This window comes from Dasypus novemcinctus, chromosome 2 (genome assembly GCF_030445035.2).
Source record: "Dasypus novemcinctus isolate mDasNov1 chromosome 2, mDasNov1.1.hap2, whole genome shotgun sequence".
NCBI lineage: Eukaryota > Metazoa > Chordata > Mammalia > Cingulata > Dasypodidae > Dasypus > Dasypus novemcinctus.
In genome coordinates this window covers 56,221,150-56,243,476 of record NC_080674.1, presented here as the reverse complement: position 1 = coordinate 56,243,476, position 22,327 = coordinate 56,221,150, and the positions used below count along the sequence as shown (strand labels likewise).

Genomic DNA, 22,327 nt, shown 5'->3' with positions numbered 1-22,327 from the left:
TACCTCCCTGACCGTCTGTAGTCAGCATAACTGAGGATGGCACTGACCCCTCAGAATTGGCCCTAACTTGGCCCACAGTGGTTCTAATAGACTCAGGGTGCCGATGAGACCATGAGACATCCGCAGGTACTTGAGGAAGCTGACCCTCCTTCCTATAGTTAAGCCTTGACCCTGACGTGTGACTCAGCTGGAGGAACTCTTGCAGTGACCGTGAAGATCTGCCTGCAGGCTCTGCACATCCCACTGCTGAGGGCAGCTCAGCGATGTGTCTCCAGTGCCACCCTATCCTCACCTGTGAGACCACAAACCTCTGAGAGATGTCCCGAACACATTCACTCCATGCTCTCCAAGTTGAGGGGACAGGGAGAATTCAGGCAATAGGAGCCCTGGGGTTTTCACTGTATTGCTTAGTTTTTGAGTTGCTCTATATAGAGGGGGTTGTTTTTTGTTTTGATGATCTTCCCCTGTTTTTTGTTTGTTTGTTTTGAGTTTTTCTTAATGGAGGGAGTGGGGGGCACCTGGATCTATAGAAAAGAGAGAAGTCTGATACATGATAGACAATTTTTGCTTTAAGTCCAAGACAGGCTGCCTTTGGATCATTCTCCCTTTGGTTAAAGTTCAAAGCTTCCTCTGGGATCAGTCCATGCGATACCATGAAATAATCAGCTTAGAAGGCTGTTATCTTACTCAGGAAATCAACATCCAGCAAGCCTGAAATTTTTCCTGTTAACTCTTATTTTTTTCTGGAAGAATGACAAAGACTAGCTGATAAAATACGTCTTTGGAGTGTCCCTTAATACGTGCTGACTCTCAGAAAGAAAGTGTTCGACTCTTCTGAGTAAACATTTATTTATTTAGAAAGGCAGCTTGATTTTTTCCCATCTTTGGGTATTTCCTATGAAAGAAGACTTGAAGTAAAGAAATGTTGAGATTTGTAAATATCAAGTAGTGGTTTTAACTATCGCAGCACTCTGAGTTTTCCACTAACTGGGGTGTGCTTTCCTGGAACCCTGAGCCCGGAACAGTCCTAAACATTACCTTAATACTTTGGAATTATGAACCAAGATTGACAATCATTTGCACCTAGCCCCTCCTCTCCTTACTCTGCATCCCAGGGGCCTGCTCTTGCCCTTTTGATGGACCAAGGTCCCCACTAGCCCAGTCGCCAGACCCTGCACTCCTGTTCATTCAGCTCTTTCTGCTTGGGACCCAGCCTGTCTGAAAGACACCTATGCCCTGGTTTTCTCTCTACCCTACATAGGTGGGGGCTATTTCCCAGAGAGTAAGGCCTGTGGTGGTCCTGCTGGCTCTAGACCAGGTGGTTCTATTTCTGGGTGAATATTAACAAGTCCATTGGGTCACAGATAAAGGGCCAGTTTCTCAAGGCAACTTTGTAAAAATACAGTGATATTTTTTTCTCTTTCTGGGCTTGGTTCCTGTCTCAGACAAGGCTGGACTATGTGCCTGGCCCACAGAGAAAGAGACAAACACCGGCATCTTAGGAGAAAGCTAATGCAGGGAAAGTGAGACTTTGGTTGGACCTTGATGAAGAGCTTCAGACATCAGGCTAAGTAAGCCAAGCCTCAGCAAGCAGAGTTCTAACCTCTGCAGGCAGCTCAGTTCTGGTCCCCTTCAGCCCAAGGGGCACAGGCTTCAGAAGCACCAACCACAGGTTCAGTTCAGGAATCCATAGAGGGTGATTCTACAGCTGACACTAATAGGTAGATGAGGGGCCAACATTCTTCAGGCCCAAGCAATTTCACAGCAATGGGTGGTGGCAGCAGCAACTGTAGCCCAGGATGGAAAATATCAGCTCAAAGAGGACTTAGAGGCTTTAGGACAGGACCAGAATCCACACACAATGAAGCACCGGGATGTCCGAAACTGGGACCTTAGATGGAAATGGACATTCAGAGGTCTTTAATAGGTTGGCTAGGAAATAATGGTGTTTTAGTTTCCTCAGCTGTTCAAGCAAATTCCATGTGATAGTTTGGCTTAAACAATGGGAGTTATTAGCTGATGGCTTTGAGTCTAGGGGAAGTCCAAATCAAGCCCTTGTCAAATTGATGCTTTCTTCCCAAAGACTGTGGCATTCTGGGGCTGGCTGCTGGTGATCTTTGTCTCCTCTGTCACATAGCAATGCACATGGCAACCTCCCCTAGCCTCCTTGTGGGTTCTGTTGATCTTCGGCTTCTTGCTCCCCATGACTTTCTCTCTCTCTGTCTGGATTTCATTCTGCTTATAAAGGACTTGAGTGATAGGATTAAGATCCACCTTACCTGAAGTAACTTCATCAAAAGGTTCTAATTACAATGGATTCATACCCATAAAAATAGATTAAGTTTAAGAACATATTTTTCTGTGATCCATAGCTCCAAATTACCATAAATGGCAATACAAATAGGAGCAGGTGACTAGGGCTGCCATCACTACATATTTCTAAACTTTGCCAGAAGGTAGAAGACAGAAGGCTTTGGTGGATTTTTCTCTTGCCCATGGTAAACACAGCAACATAACTATTACCTATCAAAATGTTTCTCCTGAGTTTAAGTTTATAGATCATGGTATACAGACAATTGGTATAAGAATGCCACCAGTCATCTACCTTCCTCATGATTGACCCTAAAACCTGGTTCTCGGAAAGGATTTTGTTTGAGATCAGTACCTTAAGGGCGAGAGTTTGGTCGTTTTCTTTTTTTTTTTTTTTCCTTTGTCTTTATTTTTTTAATGTCACATTCAAAAAATATGAGGTCCCCATGTATCCCCCACCCCCCTCACCCCACTCCTCCCATTACAACAACCTCCTCCATCATCATGGGACATTCATTGTGCTTGGTGAATACATCTGTGAGCACTGCTGCTTCACATGGTCATGGTTTCACTCTCCCCCAGTGCACCCAGTGGGCCATGGGAGGACATACAATGTCCAGTAATTGTCCCTGCAGTACCACCCAGGACAGCTTCAAGTCCTGAAAATGCCCCACATCACATCTCTTCTTCCCACTCCCTACCCTCAGCAGCTACCATGGCCACTTTCTCCGAATCAATGCTACATTTTCTTCGATTACTAATCACAATAGTTCATGAATAGAATATCAGTAAGTCTACTCTAATCCATACTCTATAACTCCGTCCTGTGGACCCTGGAATGATTGTATCCACTCCACATCTATATCAAGAGGGGGCTTAGATTCCACACGGATGATGGATGCAATTCTCCTGCTTTCAGTTGTAGGCACTCTTGGCTCACTGGTGTGGTGGTTGACCTTCTTTACCTCCATGTTAGCTGAGTAGGGTAAGGCCAATAAACCAGACTGTAGGAGTTGCTAGTCTGTTGACACTCAGGGCCTGGCTATCACATGGACAGTCCAGTGATTCATGTCACCTGGGTATAAACTAAACCCCAGCACCAACCACAGGTCCGGTAAAAGTAACAGGAGAGGCTTGTGAACAAAGATCACATCTGAGTCCAGCTCCATCACACAGAAACACAAACTCCAAAGTAGGACCAACTGACATGGCACTGAACTCCATCTGCCATGACCATAGAAACTGTGGGTCTCTGTAGTGCTCTGAGGAACCAATACCTGGGGTTGTATCTACTTTATCTGTCTCTGGGACTCTGTTGAGGTGTGCATAAGGATGACCCCTCTGATAACCTCCCTGCTCTTTTTTGGAGACTCATAGCCATATAAACTCATTTGTCCTTTCCATTTCCCCCTTTGATTCAGGTCAAAAAGCATTTTTAACTCCTGATATTATATGTAGGCTGAGATATTCTGCTGGTCTGAGTTGACCTTTTTATTCAAGGTTATTGTCTACTTACATCATCAGCTGGTACTTGGTAGTAATCCCTTGGTGCTCATCCCCGGGAGTCATGTCCCATGCTGGGCGGAAGGCAATGCATCTACATGCTGAGTTTGGCTTCGAGACTGGTCACATTTGAGCAACATGGAGGCTCTCAGGAGGTAACTCTTAGGCACCCTGAAGCTGCTAGGCCTTGTTCTTATTTCAGGTGCACAGGCTCACAAGCATAGTCATTAGTATCAAGGGCTCATTGTTGGACCATCCTTCCTTTTTGGTCTTTGCCATTGCACTTGGGGGATTATTGCTGCTCCATTAGGGAATGTGATAGAGCTCCCCTGGCTAGGAACTTAGCACTCCCTCAGTTGTCATTTTTAACTGTAACCACTATGAAAATATCCAAATGTTTTTATGTACCCTGGATATATGCCCTGGAGAACTCCCTGCCAACCATGTGTCCCTTGTCAATAACATCGCATACCAGTATTCCTCCCCTGCCATTTTTGAACCTCTCTGTGATCTAAAACTTCTTCGAAAATGAGGCTCAATACATGCCAGATTCCATTAATAGTAAAATGGAATATAGTGATGAGTTTAAAGGTTAGATATAGAATACATATTAATTTAGAAAAATTAAGGAAAAAATTAATTGGGGTATCAAAAAATTTAAAAATGCAAAAACTTTGTTTTTGAAGTTTTGCCTTCCATCAATGGAGGGTCATAGATGTGATAATCTCATCTCTTTGGAATCTTTGAAGTTTGTGACAGTTTGAAGCATTTGTGAATCCCAGGCTCCCAGGAGCTAGGAGGCAGAAGATTCTACCACATCAACAGGTTTAGTTTCTCTTTGCACAGCTCAAGCCCAGAGCCCTTCAAGTCACAAAAATCTTTACAACCTTTATCAGAGAGGTCAAAGTCTAGTGCAGAATATTTTAACTTCAAAGTGATTGGGGTAGAAAGTATAGCGAGACATAGAAACAACTCTAGCCACATCCAGGAAGCAGAAAGAAAAAAAAAAAAGGCACTTGAGGGCAGGCTGGGGGAGACGTTGGGGATGTACTGATCACACAGGAAATCCCCAAATACCTGCACAAGCTAAATGGATTTGATTGACTAAAGTTTTTAAAATGTCTGAACAATGAAAGTAATAAAACAAAAATGTAAAGAAAAGAGTGAGTGAAATGAAGATAGTAAATAAGACTGAAAATTTGTTGCTGAGAATACACTAAAAATAATGCAAATGGTAAAACTCAATTCTCACATGCTCCTGACAAGGCAGTCAAAGGTGGTGGGCAGCCCAGCTTAGTCAATTCACTTAAATATATGAGGAAAGGCTCAGGGCAGTATCCAGAAAGGGCTCTGGAAAGGACCTGAGCCAAGAGAGCAGTTGAGATAAGAACTTCCCAAGGTTCCAGAACTCATTGGTGTTCATTGAGCTGCTAGGTTTGTCTAAAGAAATCAGTGCCATTACTTATATAAATTGAAAAAGCAGTGTCAACTAGAATAAAACCAACCTGTATTTATGGTGGTTAAAAAACAACAAGAACACGCAGATAGTAAAAATATAGATGGGAAAAGTTTAGCTTCACAATGATTACAGCAACACAAAGCACTGAAGTTTTATTAGACATATCCAGTAAATAGACAAAATCAGGTTTACTGTACTGGATGGCCAATTATCAGTGGGAATGGACAAAGGACTTCTCCAACATCTCTGGTGATACCACAGTCCAATAAGACTTTCTGTGGCACCATCATGCAATAAAACTTTGATTCAGAAATTTCCTTTTTGGAAACAGCCCCAAGGAGATAGGTAAAGGTGGGGAAGGAAGACTTTGTACAAAGATGTTTATGGCAGTTGCCCTGTACACTAGGAGGACATTTGTTAATAAAAGAACCCTGTCAACTAGGGATGCCTTAGCAAACTAGAGTATGCAATGCACCCCTCAGAGTGCTCAGAGCCATTCAAAATGTTATTACTGCAAACTAAGCATATATGTGGAATTTTATACATGAAATAAGCAAAAGCAAAGAAAGAACTCAATAGAATGAATATATGACTTGCAACTAGGTGACATGTGTATAGGTCCACAGATGATGTCAGGAGTTAATTTAGAATGATATAAACATGATGGTGTTTAGAGTTCTTTTGGTTTGTTGTTGTTATTGTAAGTTGAATCGAATATACATTTTAAATTTAAAAAGAAGAGAGGAACACTCAAAACTATCTTTGGACACAGAGTTGAACCCATGGCATAGGCTGTGGGTTCAGGACAAGGGTTTCTCAACCTCGGCACTATGGACGTTTAGGCCAGTCATTCTTTGTTGGTGGGGGGGGACGTTTCTGTGAAATGTAGCATCCCCATTAGCTCCCCTCTCCCCAGGCATGGTAAGGTGTCCAGACTTTGACAAACGTCTTGGAAGTGGGGGGCAAAATCACCCCTGATTAAGAACCACCAACTTTCCACCTTAGCTAAGGACAGGGGCAGGAAGTTGGAAGGGCTAGGGGCAGCCAGAGAATGTGTGCCTCTTGTAAAGGGGGCAGTCACCATCCAACTGGAAATCCAGAGTTTTACATGATGTATCCTGATTTTCCCTTTTTAACATTAGCAGCTCATTAAAATTTAAAACATTTCGTGGGCCACCACGGTGCAGTCTGAGTCTGAAGTCTGTGTGTTAGTATGGAGGTCCACAAAATTTTTCTGTGAAGGGCCAGATAATCAATATTTTAGGCTTTGTGGGCAATAAGGTCTTCCTTACAACTACTATGCTCTGCCTTTGTAGGAGGAGAGCAGCCGTAGATGATTCGTAAACGAGGGGCGTGGCTGTGTCCAAATACATCTGGTTATACTGAAATTTGAATTTTTATATAATTTCCACATCATGGAATATTCTTCTTTTGATTTTGTTTTCAACCATTTAAAAATGTAAGAACCATTCTTAGCTCAGAAGCTGCACAAAAGAGGGCGGTGGGCTGAATTGGGCCCATGGGCAGCAGCTGGCCAATCCTTGGGCCGAAGCATGCCTGCAGCAGCAACAACCACTCGGGGTGCTTGGGAGCTGGGGACAGAGCAGCACAGGCCTTCCCTGTGCCCAGGGAGGCGCAGCAGTGAGGGGGTTGGGCCATACTGGGTGGTCTCTCTTTTCTCCCCTCTCCCCAGCTCCGTACAATTCCAAAACACCCTCAGGCATAGTGTCTTTGCCGTGCTACCTCCTTTTATTTTTTATTTTTATTTTTTGAACTACAGTTTGGCTTCTCTGTCATTGTTACTTTTTTTCCTGGTATTTTGATAAAAGAAAGACATGTGACCTAGCTCTTCGCGTTATTCCAGGAGACCCAGAATACTCTTCCTTTAACAGGAATTCTACCGCTTTTTAAAGACCGTGCTGTAAGCCTTCCTGTTTGTGTCCTCCCAGCGTCTCTTTGTCAGTAAGCACAGAGATAGCACAGATGGCCTGCGGGGCCACAGAGCCAGCCCGTGCTGGGATGGGAACAGTTCATGACTCGATCCCAGGAGAGGAAGGGCACCAGAGGTTTCTGAGCTTTTAGGCCAATGTCATGTGAATCTGCCCCCTGAAGGAGTTCCTAGGAATTCCTTCAGCGGGCAGATTCTTAGGAAAATAGTTCCTCTTACTGGCAGGAGACACTGACTCCTACTCCATCTAGGTCAAAACAGAGAGCCCCAATTTTCCTACCCTTCAAAGGAAGCAAAAGTAAATGTAGAAAATGATAAAAGCAGCAGAAGATAGGATGCAAGAAGGAAAGTGAGGAAAGGGAAGCAGAAGAGATATAGCAAAGGAAGGGGCAACGAGCATAGCATTGGCAAACTTGCCTGCAAATGATGCTTCAGGCACTAATATTTTCGTCTGCAGGTAGCATGGTCATCCCTGGAACCCTTACGTGCAGGAATCATTTGGGACCCCTTCATTCCCCCAGCCATCACATTCTTAGATTTAGGTTCAAATTCTTTTTCATGGTGTGAGACAGACAAGATTGGGAGGAGCCATTCCAGGCATTCCTTTCTCCACCCCCACCCCCACAGAATTTGAGAAGATCCCCCAGCTGGAGGTAGGCAGGAGGGTCCAGGGTCTGAAGGAAAAGAAAGAGCAGTTGTGGGGGTACCTGTGCCCTCCTCGGGCTAAGTGAGGGAGAAAGTTTATGAATCCAAAGCTAGGGGTGGTCAAGGGCTCATCTGGAATTCTAGGCGGCAGGAGGCTACATAAGTACCCAAGTCACAACAGTGGAGGGAGGAGAGTGGAGGTGTGGGGCAGCGAGAGCCTGCAAGTAAAGGGTCAGAGAAAGCTGACCTGGAGTCCTGTTAGCAGTGCCCTGCCTCAGGCCTCCCTCCTACCTCAATGCTGTAAACTGGCGGTGAACAGACTGGGGTTTGGACTTATGGCAGACACCTGAGATTTACTGGGAGCTCCCATTTAGATGTAATGAGGAGAGAACTTCGGGACGGCAGCCATGTGTTCTCGTGTGCCCATGGTAAGGATGCAGCAATTGACTGCGGAAGAGAGAAGGTGACCCAGAAGGGTCAGTCAGGGCCACAGGTATATCCACAGAGACCAGCCTTGGGCAGACTCTAAATGAGAGACAAGCCCATGGCTGGACGGACGCATGACCCCAGAGGATGCCGCTGAGTGCAGACTGCATCCCAGGGAGGCTGCTCTGTTGAATGTCCTTTGGAGTTAAGAATAAGTTCCAGGAAGGGCCCTGAATATGACTGAGTGACAAACCCACAGCAACTCAGAAATCACCCAATTGGGCCAAGGATACTTTGAATTGTCAGGGGCTTGGGCTAGAAATTAATTTTAATTATAGGAAAATAAAGTGAAGTTTTTGCACATCTGAGTTGGTGGCTTGTGAAATTCATGCCTGCTTTACAAATACTGTTTTCTCAAAACTCTCCTAGGTAAAATACCATCATGCTTCCTGGCCAACAAATGTTGGGTTCACTGGACCTCCGACTGCTCATTGACGGCCTCACCTCCCTTTAATCTCATCAGGTTCCGGATATCTTCCCCACAGGCCAGATGGAGTCATTGCTTCACAGCAGGAAGTCATCAAATATTATCGTATAAGCCCAGTACCAGCCATAGAATTCCTCAAGGATCAGCAACTAAACATGTGATCAACACTTGGACTACAGGCTCAATTAATTGTTACATGCTCTGTGATAAGCTGGGGTGAAGGAGGGGGATCTACTGGCATAGCATGTTCCCAGAACCTGCTGAGCCCCTTCTGGGAAGAGGCCTTTTCAGGGTGTGTTCAGTAATCATTCCTGGGCTCAGAGCCAAGGTGAGAGGCCAGAGTCCCTGTCCAAAAGGCTCTGCAGTGTTTGGTGCCTTTCTACTCCCAGGCTTGGGTGCAAGATGAAAAGGCAGGGAAGGCCTCACAGAGCTGTTTCTAGGGTTGGCAAAATGGCCTGGAGAGTGGGGCAGACCTGCCTGCAGGCCCAGAGCCCTATCTCCCTCCGTGACCTTGTGCTGTAAACTAGAGGAGAAGAGCCCTGGGCAGGGAGGTGGTCCCAGGGGCAGCCAGAGCCTGATCACGCTGTGTCTGATTTGGTCCCTTTCCACTCCCAAGCTTGGGTGCAAGACAGAGGATGAGAGAGGCCTGACCTGGAGTTCTGTTACCCGGTGCCCTGCCTCAAGCCACCCTCATTCCCTGAGTATCAGCAGTAAACGTGCAGGAAAACAGGCAACAAGCCTGTGTATGAGGGAGGGTGAGGTTGCCGCAGACACTGGTGATTCATTTAACTAGAGAGAAGCCTCCCGCAGAGCATCCGGGGCAAGCTCGCTCCACTTCCTTGGTCTCTGAGATGAGGGGCAGGTTGAGAGTAAGGTTTCAGGGTTGACTCAAAGGTAGAGCCTGGAGCCCAGGAAGCCAAAGTGAAGCCCAAGTGCCACCTTAACAACTGTTCCCTGACAATGGGGAAAGCCGGGCCTCCCCCTGGAAATCTGAGGAATCACCCCAGCAAAGGCCCTGACCACCCCAGCAAAGGCCCTGACCATGACCCAATTCCTAGGGACAGCTAGATATATTCACCTCAGAAGCCCATTAGACTCAGAACCTGGACCTGTCCTTAGATGTCCTCTTGTCAGGAGGCCTCAAAGAAAGTCTGTTAACTGGACAAAAGAAAATGAAGTGCTGCTCCTCTGCAAAGCCCTTAGGCTTGCCAACATCCCTTCTTCCCAATGCAAGGTCACACAGCTGTGTCAACCAACCTCAACTGGCAGCTCAGTAGCATGTGAGACTTTAACACAAGCCAAATGGGGAGGGAGCCAAGGAAGCACTTCATGCCAAGACTTGAAGTCTTCTCTCAGCAAGAGTTATCTATACTGAGACTCAGAGGGAATCAAGACATGGTGGCCCTTAGGCTCCTTTTGGTCTGATCTGGAAGTTTTCAGACACAAAAAGGCCTCCGGTTGTCACTGAAATTTTCAAATATGGATTTGGTGCTCCTTCTTCAGAGATGGTCTGACCCTAAACTTTGACCAGCAGAGAGAAGATGCTTTTTTGGTTTCTGAGCAGGTTCCTCCTGGCATTCCCAAAAACAAGTGTTGGGATTTTCTGAGTGGAATTTTGGTTGAAATTGGGGGCTCTCGAAAACTTTCTTCCAGAGGACAATGAGACGTATAGAGGGAGGTCACATATTCATTTTTCCCCTCCCAAAATGTTTTCTTAACCCGTCGTACGTTCCTTTATGGAAACCTTATCCAGAAAATTCTCAGAGTTCATCACCACCTTGTCAATAAGGTCACTAGGTATAGAACGTGCTTTTAGAATCCTGTCTTCTTCTGGGTTCACAGAGTCATCAAACTGTATCTCCTTTCAGATTTACCTTATCCTGAAAAAGAAAGAGGGACACTTCAAATTGTCATTTAGGGCCCACATATGATATAGTCAAAAGGTCATCAGAGATTATGGGAAGATGAGAACAGCTATTGAACTGGCAGGAAGTATTTGAATCAACCTCTTTGAATCTCCAGAGTCCAGGGGAATACAGCAGCATGCAGGAAAGAGTGGGAGGAACAGGCTAGTAAATTATGATAAAGATCTGCGGTTTCACCCTCCCTGCAACAGTCACCATCTGTCTCCCCCCATCTTCAGGCTGGGCAGCTGAGGAGACTGCGGCCTAGGTGCCTAGGTGCCTAGTGCAGGGTGGGACATGAAGAGCTAGTCTTCCAAACTAGCCTGACCCCAGATCTCTATCTTTGATCAGCTATTTCAGATGGCTGGAGGCTGCTCTGAGAGTAGTCATTGTTCCAAACCCCTTGGGGCAAAGGCAGCGTAGGAATCTTTTATTTTTTGATCATTTTTTTTTTCGTGTATTTTTTTGAAGATACACAGACCACAAAAAAAATGTTACATTAAAAAATACAAGAGTTTCCCACATACTCCACACCCCACCCCACACCCACTCCTCCCACATCATCAACAACCTCTTTCATCATTGTGGCACATTCAGTGCATTTGGTGAGTACATTTTGGAGCACTGCTGCACTGCATGGATTATAGTTTACATTGTAGTTTACACTCTCCCCCATACATTCAGTGGGTTATGGCAGGATAATGTCCAGCATCTGTCTCTGCGGTATCATTTAGGACAACTCCAAGTCCCGAAAATACCCCCTTGTCACACCTCTTCTTCCCTCTCCCTGCCCTCAGCAACTACCGTGGCCACTTTCTCCACATCAGTGCTACAGTTTACTACAGTGAGATACCATCTTACTCCGATAAGACTGGCAGCTATCAAAAAAACAGAAGACTTGGGAAACGGACTTTGGCCCAGTGGTTAGGGCATCCGTCTACCATATGGGAGGTCCGCGGTTCAAACCCCGGGCCTCCTTGACCCGTGTGGAGCTGGCCATGCGCAGTGCTGATGCGCGCAAGGAGTGCCGTGCCACGCAAGGGTGTCCCCCGCGTGGGGGAGCCCCACGCGCAAGGAGTGCGCCCGTGAGGAAAGCCGCCCAGCGTGAAAAGAAAGAGCAGCCTGCCCAGGAATGGCGCAGCCCACACTTCCCGTGCCGCTGACGACAACAGAAGTGGACAAAGAAACAAGATGCAGCAAATAGACACCAAGAACAGACAACCAGGGGAGGGGGGGAAATTAAATAAATAAATAAATCTTTTAAAAAAAAAAAAAACAAAAAACAGAAGACTACAAGTGCTGGAGAGGATGTGGAGGAAGAGGAACACTCATCCACTGCTGGTGGGAATGTGAAGGATCCAGCCATTCTGGAGGACAGTTTGGCAGTTTCTCAAAAAACTAGCTATAGGTTTGCCATATGACCCAGCAATTCCACTATTGGGTATATACCCAGAAGAAATGAAAACAAGGAATCTTAAAGAGAGTAACCTTTCCCAAAACTGGTGTCCTTGCTGGCCCCTCTTCCCCTCCCTCCACAATGCAGGGTGGAGCTAGCTTATGTTCCCATGGTGGGTCCCTGGCAGACCAAGGACAGGCGTGGGGAGGAAAGTAAAAGTAAATAAGTGAGAGAGGTTTTCTCTTGCCTTTACAGCCTTCCTGCCCAAGGCCCTAGGAAGCAGTTCTGTAACACATTACTTTGTCCAGGGCCCAGATTTGAACACCTAGGAGGGACAATCTTAAAGAACCAGAACAAATGAACCAAGAATCAAAGAACAGCAGTAACACATAGCCCCCTGCCACTAAATCTCTACAAAAGAGAAAGTGAGCATCTGAGTAAACTCACCATTCTAATCAGATGCTAGACTTCAACAAAAAATTACAAGCCATACTAAAAAAAAAATGAAAAAAAAAATGACCCAAGAAAAGGAATATATCAAAGCCCTAGAAGAGACACAGAATTTGAGACAACTAATCAATGAGATGCACACAAATTTCCAAAATCAAATTGAATTGAAAGATAATAGGGATAAAGAGATAAAAGATATCAAGAAGACACTGAGTGAACACAAAAAAAAATTTGAAAACCTGAATAGAAAAGTAACAGAGCTCATGGGAATGAAAGACACCACAGTGAGATAAAAAAACACATTAGAGAGGGGCAGATGTTGCTGAAGTGGCTGAGCACCTGCTTCCTATATATGAGGTCCTGTGTTTGATCCCCAGTATTTGTAAAAACTAAACAAATAAAAATACCAACTTTCATTGGGGAACAGATGTAGCTTAGTAGTTGAACACCTGCTTCCCATGTCTGAGGTCCTGGGTTCAATCCCTATTACCTCCTAAAAACAAACAAACAAAAAACAATAACTGAAATGAAAAATTTCCAAGATGGTTTCAACAGCCGATTGGAGGAGGCAGAAGGAAGAATCAGTAAACTCAAAGTCAATACTAAAATAATTTGGGCTGAGAAGCAGAAAGATAACAGAATTAAAAGGAACAAACAGAAAGTAAGAGACCTGTGGGACACTGACAAACATTATGGAAGTCCCAGAGAAAGAAGAAAGAGAGAAAGGGACATAAGGAATATTCAAAGAAATAATGTCAGAAAACTTACCAAATTTAACAAAAGACATAAATACGCAAATTCAAGAAGCCCAACAAACCCCAAACTGGATAAGTTCAAAGAGAACAATGGCCAGACACATAATAATCAAAGTATACAATGCCAAGGACAAGGAGAGCATTCTCAAAGCTGCAAGAGCAAGGTAGAATTATGTACAAGGAAATCCCAATGAGATTAAGTGCCAATTTCTCATCAGCTACAATGTAGGCAAGAAGGCACTTCTTTAAAAATATTTAAAGTGCTGAAAGAAAATAACTGTCAACCAAGAATTTTATATCCAGCAAGACTTTCCTTCAAAAAGGAGGCAGATACTAAGGCATTTCCAGATAAACAAAAACTGAGGGAATTTTTTGTCACTAGATCTGCCCTAAACCAATGCTAAAAGTGTTTTTTAGACTGAAAGGAAAGGACATTAGAGAATGGATCAAAGCAGCATGTATTAGCCAAAGGACTGCTGATGCAAAATACCAGAAATTGGTTGGTTTTTATAAAGGTTATTTATTTGGGGTAGGTGCCTACAGATACTAGGCCATAATGTATAAGTTACTTCCCTCACCAAAGTCTATTTTCACATGTTGGAGCAAGATAGCTGCTGATATCTGCAATGGTTCAGGTTTCCTGGGTTCCTCTGGGCTCAGCTCCTCTGTTTTCCCCTCAAGGTCAGCTGTTGACTATGAGGCTCTCTAGACTTTGCCTATCTCCACGAGGCAGCTGTAGACTATCAGGTGAATTGCTCTGTCTCTCTCCCTGGGGTTTCTGCCATGTCTAAGGAGCCATCTCTATTCCTCTGTGTTCTTCTCCTGGCTCAGGTCCTCTCTTCCCGGGACTTGCTTCTATTTCCTCTGTGAGCTTACTTCCTGGGGCTCCAGCTTAAGGCTTCAGCATCAAACTCCAACATAAAAACTCCAACATCAAAAACCCTTGCATCAAAAGCTCTAATTCTGTCCTTTGCCATGCCTTTTATCTGTGAGTCCCCACTCATCAAGGGGTGGGGACGCGATGCCCTAATGACATGGCCTAGTCAAAGCCCTAATCATAACTCAATCACACCCAGTAGTAGACCAGATTACACACATAATCCAAAATCTATTTTTGGAATTCACAACCATATCAAACCATTATTCAGTATAAAAAATAACGTCCTCTGGTAAAGGCAACTATATGGGTAAATATAAATTCAAGTGCTAGAGTATTGCATTGTTTGCTATGTAATTCCACTTATTGCTTCAGACGAAATATGCAGATACAAAAATACAATAAATGGACAGTTTTGGACATACAATGTACAAAGATATAATTTGCATCAAGTGTAAAAAGGTGGGGAACAGAGGGATATAGGAACATATATGTGTGTATTTGTATGTTATTGAAGATAAGTTGGTATTAAATAAAATATGAGTGTTATAGATTTAGGAAGTTAAATTTAACCTATTAGTAACCACAAAGAAAATAGGGTGTCTGCAGTTCAAACCCCGGGCCTCCTTGACCCGTGTGGAGCTGGCCCATATGCAGTGCTGATGCGTGCAAGGAGTACTGTGCCATACAGGGTTGTCCCCCGCATGGGAGAGCCCCACGCACAAGGAGTGTGCCACCTAAGGAGAGACACCCAGCGCGAAAGAAAGTGCAATCCCATGTGCAAGGAGTGCGCCCAGCGCAAAAGAAAATTCAGCCTGCCCAGGAATGGTGCCACGCACACGGAGACCTGACACAGCAAGATGATGCAACAAAAAGAAACACAGATTCCCGTGCCGCTGACAACAACAGAAAGTGGACAAAGAAGAACACGCAGCAAACAGATACAGGGAACAGACAATTGGGGTAGGAGGGAAGGGGAGATAAATAAATAAATAAATCTTCAAAAAAAAAAAAAAGAAATGAGAAGGGTTTCAAAATGGTACATTACAGAAAGCCAATACATATGGAAGTAGTCATTAATGGAAAAATTGAAGAATGAAAAAGGTATAAGACTTAAAAACACAAAATAGCAAACTGGCAAAAGAAAGTCCTGCATTATCAGTAGTTACTTTAATATATTTTTTAAAGATTTATTTTATTTATTTATTTCTCCCTACCCTCTCCTTGTTTGCACTTGCTGTGCCTGTTTGTTGTGTGCTTATCTTCCATTTAGTAGGCACCAGGAACAGAACCTGGGACCTCCCATGTAGGAAGGAGGAGCCTAATCACTTGAGCCGCCTCTGCTCCCTGCTTTGTTGTGTCTCGCATTCTGTTTTCCTCCTTGTTTCTCTTGTTGCAACATCTTGTTGCATCAGCTCACTATGCCAGCCCATCATGTCACCTTGCTGTCTTGCTCATCTTCTTTAGGAGGCACCAGGAAATGAACTTGTGGTCTCCCATGTGGTAGGAGGGAGCTCAATTACTTGAGCCACATCTGTTCCCCTACTTTAATCTTTATTATTTATTTATTTCTGCCTGCTTTGGAATTGGTTTACTGTTCTTTTTCTGGTTCCTCCAGGTATTCAGTTAGATCTTTGATTTTAGCACTTTTTTCTTTTTTAATATAAGCATTTAGGGCTATAAATTTCCCTCTCAGCACTGTCTTTGCTGTATCATATAAGTTTTGATAAGTTGTGGTTTCATTTTCAATTGTCTCAAGATAATTACTAATTTCTCTTACAATTTCTTCTTTGACCCACTAATTATTTAGGAGTGTGTTGTTTAGCTTCCATACATTTGCGAATTTCCCCCTTTCCTATCTATTATTGATATCATTTCATTATGATCTGAGAAGATGCTTTCTTTAACTTCAGTCTTTTTATATTTATTGAGACCTGTTTTTTGACCCAATATGTGGTCTATCCTGGAGAAAAATCCATGAGCACTGATTTGGGATACCAAATTCTGTATACGTCTGTTAGGTCTAGCTCATTTATCATATTGTCCAGGTTCTCTGTTACTTTGTTTATCTTCTGTCTAGTTGTTCTATCGAATGATGTGAGTAGTGTGTTGAAGTTTTCAACTATTATTGTAGAGATGTCTATTTCTCCCTTCAGTTTTTTTTTAAAGATTTATTTATTTATTTCTCTCCCCTCCCCCCCCCCCCCCAGTTGTCTGTTCTCTGTGTCTATTTGCTGCATCTTTGTCCGCTTCTGTTGTTGTCAGCAGCACAGGAATCTGTGTTTCTTTTGGTTGCATCATCTTGTTGTGTCAGCTCTCTCTGTGTGTGGCGCCATTCCTGGGCAGGCTGCACTTGTTTTCACACTAGGCAGCTCTCCTTATGGGGTGCACTCCTTGCGCGTGGGGCTCCCCTACGTGGGGGACACCCCTGTGTGGCACGGCACTCCTTGCATGCATCAGCACTGCGCCTGGGCCAGCTCCACACGGGTCAAGGAGGCCCGGGGTTTGAACCACGGACCTCCCATGTGGTAGATGGACATCCTAACCACTGGGCCAAGTCCGCCGCCCATCTTCCTTCAGTTTTGCTAGAGTGTGCCTCATGTGTTTTGGGGCTCCCTGCTTAGGTGCATAGATACTTATGACTGTTATTTCTTGCTGGTGGATTGTCCCTTTCATTATTATATAATGCTCTTCTGCATCTCTTATAATGTTTTGCATGTAAAGTCTGTTTTGTCTTATATTGATATAGTAACCTTTCATTTTCAACTGATTTATATCCCTGTATCTAAGGTGAGTCTCCTGTAGACAGCATATGGATGGCTTATGTTTTTTTTTCTTTTATCCATTCTATCAAGCTATATCTTTTGATTGAGGAGTTTAATCCATTCACATTCAATGAGATTACTGTAAATGCATTATTTATTTCCACCACTTTATTATTTGGTTTTCATATGTCCTATCTTATTTTCATCTGTCTTTTATTCTTTTGATTATCCTTTCTGATAGCCTTCCCCTTTACAGTCTCCTCCAAGTCTCTCTTTCCTGCCTTTTTCTTTTGGGATGTAAGCCTCCCTTTAATGCTTCCTGCAAAGCCAGATACTTTTTTATGAATTTTCTTAGTTTCTGTTTATTTGTAAATATTTTAAACTCACCTTCATATTTGAAGGACAATTTTGCTGGATAGAGAATTCTTGGTTGGCAATTTTTCACTTTCAGTACCATAAATATATCATACCATTGCCTTCTCACCTCCATGGTTTCTGATGAGAAATTGGCACTAAGTCTTACTGGACACCACATTTCTGGGACATTGGAATTGTTCTACATGATATTGCAATGACAGATACAAGCCATTACACATTTTTTCAAAACCCATAAAATTGTATGGTGCAAAGTAGAAACCGTAATGTGAATTATAGACCATGCTTAGTATCAATGCTTCAATATGAGTACATCAATTGTAACAAATGTATCACTAATGAAACATGTTGTCAATGGGAGACATTTTGGAGGAGGAGAGGGTGGGGTAGATGGGAATCCCATATATTTTCAATGTAGCATTTATGTAATATAAAGCTCCTTTAAAATAAAGAAAAAGATGGCAAAAAAGTATGCCCCGATGATATACTGTTTACAAGAGACTCATCTTACATTCAAAGACATAAATAGGTTGAAAGTGAAAAGATGAAAAAATATATACCATGCAAGTAGTAACCAAAAGAGGGCTTGAGTAGTTCTAGCAATATCAGATAAAATAGACTTTAGGTAAAAAACTGTTACTAGGGAAAAAGAGGGTCACTATCTACTGATAAACAGGTCAATTCAACAAGAAGACATAACAATTATAAATATATGCATCTAACAGCACAGCCCCAAAATATAAGAAGCAAATATTGATAGATTTGAAAGGAAAAAGAGAGTATTCTACATGAATAGTAGGAGATTTCAATATACCATTTTCAATAATGGATAGACCCTCAGGACAGAAAATCAATAAGGAAATAGAAGACTTGAATGATACTCTAAACCATATAAACATAACAGACACATATAGAACACTTGACCCAAGAGTAACAGAATAGAAATTCTTCTCTGGTGCACATGGATCATTCTCCAGGATAGCCCATATGTTAAGTCACAAAACAAGTCTCAGTAAATTCAATAATATTGAAATCATACAGTGTATTCTCTCCGACCACAATGGGATGAAGCTTAAAGATGAATAACAGAGGGAGAAATGGAAAATTCACAAATATGTGGAAATTAAACAACACACAGAGAATTAGGAAATATCTTGAGGTAAATGAAAATGAAAACACAACACACCAAAATTTATGAAATGCGGCAATGGCAGTACTGAGAGGGACATTTATAGTTCTAAATTCTTACATTAAAAAAGAAGAAAGGTTTCAAATCAATTGGAAAGACCTTACCTCAAAACTAGAGGACCTGGAAAAAGAACAAACTAAACTCTAGATGAGCAGAAAGAAGGAAATAACAAAAATTAGAGATAAATGAGATTGAGAATAATAATAAAGAGAACAATAGAGAGCCAACAAAACCAAAAGATGGTTCTTTGAAAAGATCAACAAAATTAACAAACCTTTAGTTAGACGGGCAAAGAGAAAAGAGAGAGGATACAAATAATTAAATTCAGAAATGAAATGGGGGACATTACTACTAAACCTAGATGGATAAGGACTATAAGAAAATACTATGGGGAAGCAGATGTGGCTCAAGAGGTTGTGCTTCTGCCTACCACATGAGAGGTCCCAGGTTTTGTTCCTGGTGCCTCCTGGAGAATGCAGCCTGGCACGGTGGGCAGGCACAGCAAGTTGATGCAATAAGATGGCACAACAAAAGAGATACAAAAAGGAAAAACAATGAGAGACACAACAAACCAGGGAGCTGAGGTCACACAGGTTATTGAGCACCTCTCTTCCACATGGGAGTTTCTGGGTTTGGTCCCTGGTTCCTCCTAAAGAGACGATCAGCAGACACAGAGAGCAGACAGCAACCACAAACAATGGGGGGGGGGGTGTGTGGATAAATAAAATCTTTTTAAAAAAAGATACTATGAACAATTGAACACCAATAAATTGTATAAACTAGATGAAATGGACACATTCTTAGAAACATACAAACTACTTACATGGACTCAAGAAGAAATAGAAGATCTCCACACACCAATAACTAACATAGAGATTGATTAGTCATCACAATCCTCCCAACAAAGAAAAACCCAGAACCAGATGGCTTCTCAGGGGAATTTTACCAAATATTTCAAAAAGAATTAATACCAATCCTGCTCAAACTCTTCCATAAAACTAAGGAGGAAACACTCCCTAACTCATTCTGTGAAGCCAACATCACCCACATACCAAAGCCAGATAAAGATAGCACAGTAAAAGAAAACTACAGACCAACATTCCTTATGAATACAGATGCAAAAACCCTCAACAAAATACTAGCAAACTGAATGCATAGCACATTGAAAGTATTATATACCATGAACAAGCGGGATTCATCCCAGGTATGCAAGGGTGGTTCAATTAAAGAAAATAAATAATTTGTAATACCTCACAATAACAGAACAAAGGAAACAAACTACATGATCATCTCAATTGATACAGAAAAGGAACTTGACAAAATCCAGCACCCCTTCTTGATTAAAAACACTTAGAAAACTAGGGATGGAAGGAGAATTTCTCAACATGAAAAAGGCCATATATCATAATCAATTGTGAAAGATTGACAGTTTTCCCTCTAAAATCAGAAACTAGACAAGGATGCCCACTGCCATCACTGTTATTAAACATTGTACTGTGTGACGGTTTGCTTGGTCAGTAGAGGTGGGGTCTGGCTGCGGACGAGGGGTCGGTCCAGCTCAGGACGAGGGGTCGGTCCCGCTTGGGACGAGGGATCGGTCCCGCTTGGGACGAGGGGTCGGTCCGGCAGCAGACGAGGGGTCGGTCTCACAGGGGTTGCGCGGTTCGGCTGACGGGGTCGCCCGGCGAAGCCGGCGACGAAGGGGTCGCCCGGAGAAGCAGGCGACGAACTGGGGACAAGGGAGGCCAGGCCCTTGTCGGGGGCTCTCAGGACTGGAGGGCGCACAGCAGAAGAACTACCGCGGAGACAAGGTAAATACGCAAGTCCAACTTTATTGAGGGAGAGGCAACAGTTTTATAGGGGCTGGGGAAGGCTGATTGGTCGAAGCCACGCCCTGTTCTGATTGGTTGCCGGCGAAAGGTCAGTGGGCGGTACTGGACGGGGGAGGGGTGGTGATTAGGGATTGGCTGTTGCTGTTGCTGGGGGAAGGGGCAGGGTTTAGGGATTGGTGGCTGCTGTTGCTGGGGTGGAGGGCAGACTGGAGTTTCCCCCCCACGCCTGGCTGTTGCTGCTGTCGGGGGAGGGGAAAAGGGCAGACTGGAATTTTCCGCCCTGCGCCTGCGCAGGGAGAAAGAAGAAGAAGGGTGCCGCCCCACAGGCATCGTGCGGCGCCATCCGGGAGGAGGGGCAGCCGCGGAAGCATGGCTGCCGAGAAGGGGAGACCCAAGGGCACTCTGCGCCCATGCCGAGCTTCCTTCAGGGGTGGCGGTGAGTCCGACCAGCCACCCTATTATGGGGGCAGCGGCTTGGCCTGCCGCGGCTGCTCCCCCGCCAGGCCAGCAAACCACACTTCAGCCCGAGGGGCGACCACAGTACTGAAAGTACTAACCAGAGCAATTAGGAAAGAGAAAGAAATAACAGGCATTCAAATTGGAAAGGAAAAAGTGAAACTTTCCAACTTTGCAGATGACATAATCCTATGTACAGTAAATCTAGGAAAATCCACAACAAAGCTATGGGAAATAATAAATTAATTCAGCAAACTTGTGGGGTACAAGATCAATACCCAAAAATCAGTAGTGTCTCTTTATACTAGTAAGGAACAGTATGAAAGAAAAATTCTATTTACAATAGCAACTAAATAATCAAATATCTAGGAATAAATCTAACCAAGGATATATAAAACTTGCACACAGAAAACTACAAGACATTGCTAAAAGAAATCAAAGAAGACCTCTAAAAATAGAAAGATATTCTGTGTTCATGGATTAGAAGACAAAATATTGTAAAGATGTCAATTCTACCCAAACCAATTTACAGATTCAATGCAATACCAATCAAAATTCCAACAGCCTTCTTTGCTGACATGGAAAAGCCAATTACCAAATTTATGTGGATTAGTAAGGAGTCCTGAATAGTCAAAGCCATCTTGAAAAAAAACAAAGTTGGAAGTTGCACACTTCCTGACTTTAAAACTTATTATAGGGAAGCAGATGTGGCTCAAGCAGCTGGGTGCCCGCCTACCACATGGGAAGTACCAGATTCAGTTCCTGGTGCTTCCTAAAGAAGACAAGCAAGACAGCGCAGTGACACAACAGGCCGGTGCAGTGAGCCGACACAATGAGATGACACAGAAAGTTGAAGCAATGAAAAGACACAGCAAGGAAGCACAATTGAAAGGCACAACAAGTAGGGAGCAGAGGTGGCTCAAGTGATTGAGTGACTCCCTCCCACATGCGAGGTCCCAGATTTACTTCCCAGTGCCTCCTAAAAAGAAGACAAGCAGACAGTGAGGGCAAACAATGAAGTGGGGGAGTAGAAATAAATAAAATTAAATTAAATCTTAAAGAAAAATCTTATTACAAAGCATAACTGGTCAAAAGAGCATGGTACTGGGAGGCAGATGTGGCTCGAGTGATTGGGCTTCCGTCTACCATATGGGAGGACCCAGGTTCCATCCGTGGTAAAGGTGTGCCCATGTGGCGAGCCAGTGCCCATGAACCATACAGCAAGATGATAACGCAGCAAAAGAGGGACAAAGGGGAGAGTCAAGGCGAGATACAACAGAAACCAGGAACTGAGGTGATGCAAGTGACAGGGAATCTCTCTCCACATCAGAGGTCCCCAGGATTGAATCCCTGTGAATCCTAGAGGAGAAAACGAGAAGAGAAGACCAAAAAAAGGCATGATACTCACACCAATGAAGGTTGTTTTTGATATGGGAAAGTGTGGGAGGGTGAGGAGTAGGCATATGGGAATCTCCTGTATTTTTTATGTAACATTTGTGTAATCCAAATCTTCTTTAAAAATTAAAATTAAAAATTAAAAAATAAGAGTA

The 22,327-nt window shown here is 43.5% G+C and overlaps 1 protein-coding gene across 1 annotated transcript in view; it reads right to left on the bottom strand.

The window, feature by feature from the left end:
- Positions 1-10,183: 10,183 nt before the first annotated feature.
- The window catches only part of IL31RA (interleukin 31 receptor A), a 56,007-nt gene continuing 43,863 nt past the window's right edge, over positions 10,184-22,327 (bottom strand). The window contains 5 exon segments of the mRNA XM_058284342.1: positions 10,184-10,280; positions 10,282-10,328; positions 10,330-10,474; positions 10,476-10,639; positions 10,641-10,658. Coding sequence (XP_058140325.1) covers positions 10,184-10,280; positions 10,282-10,328; positions 10,330-10,474; positions 10,476-10,639; positions 10,641-10,658 — 471 coding nt within the window.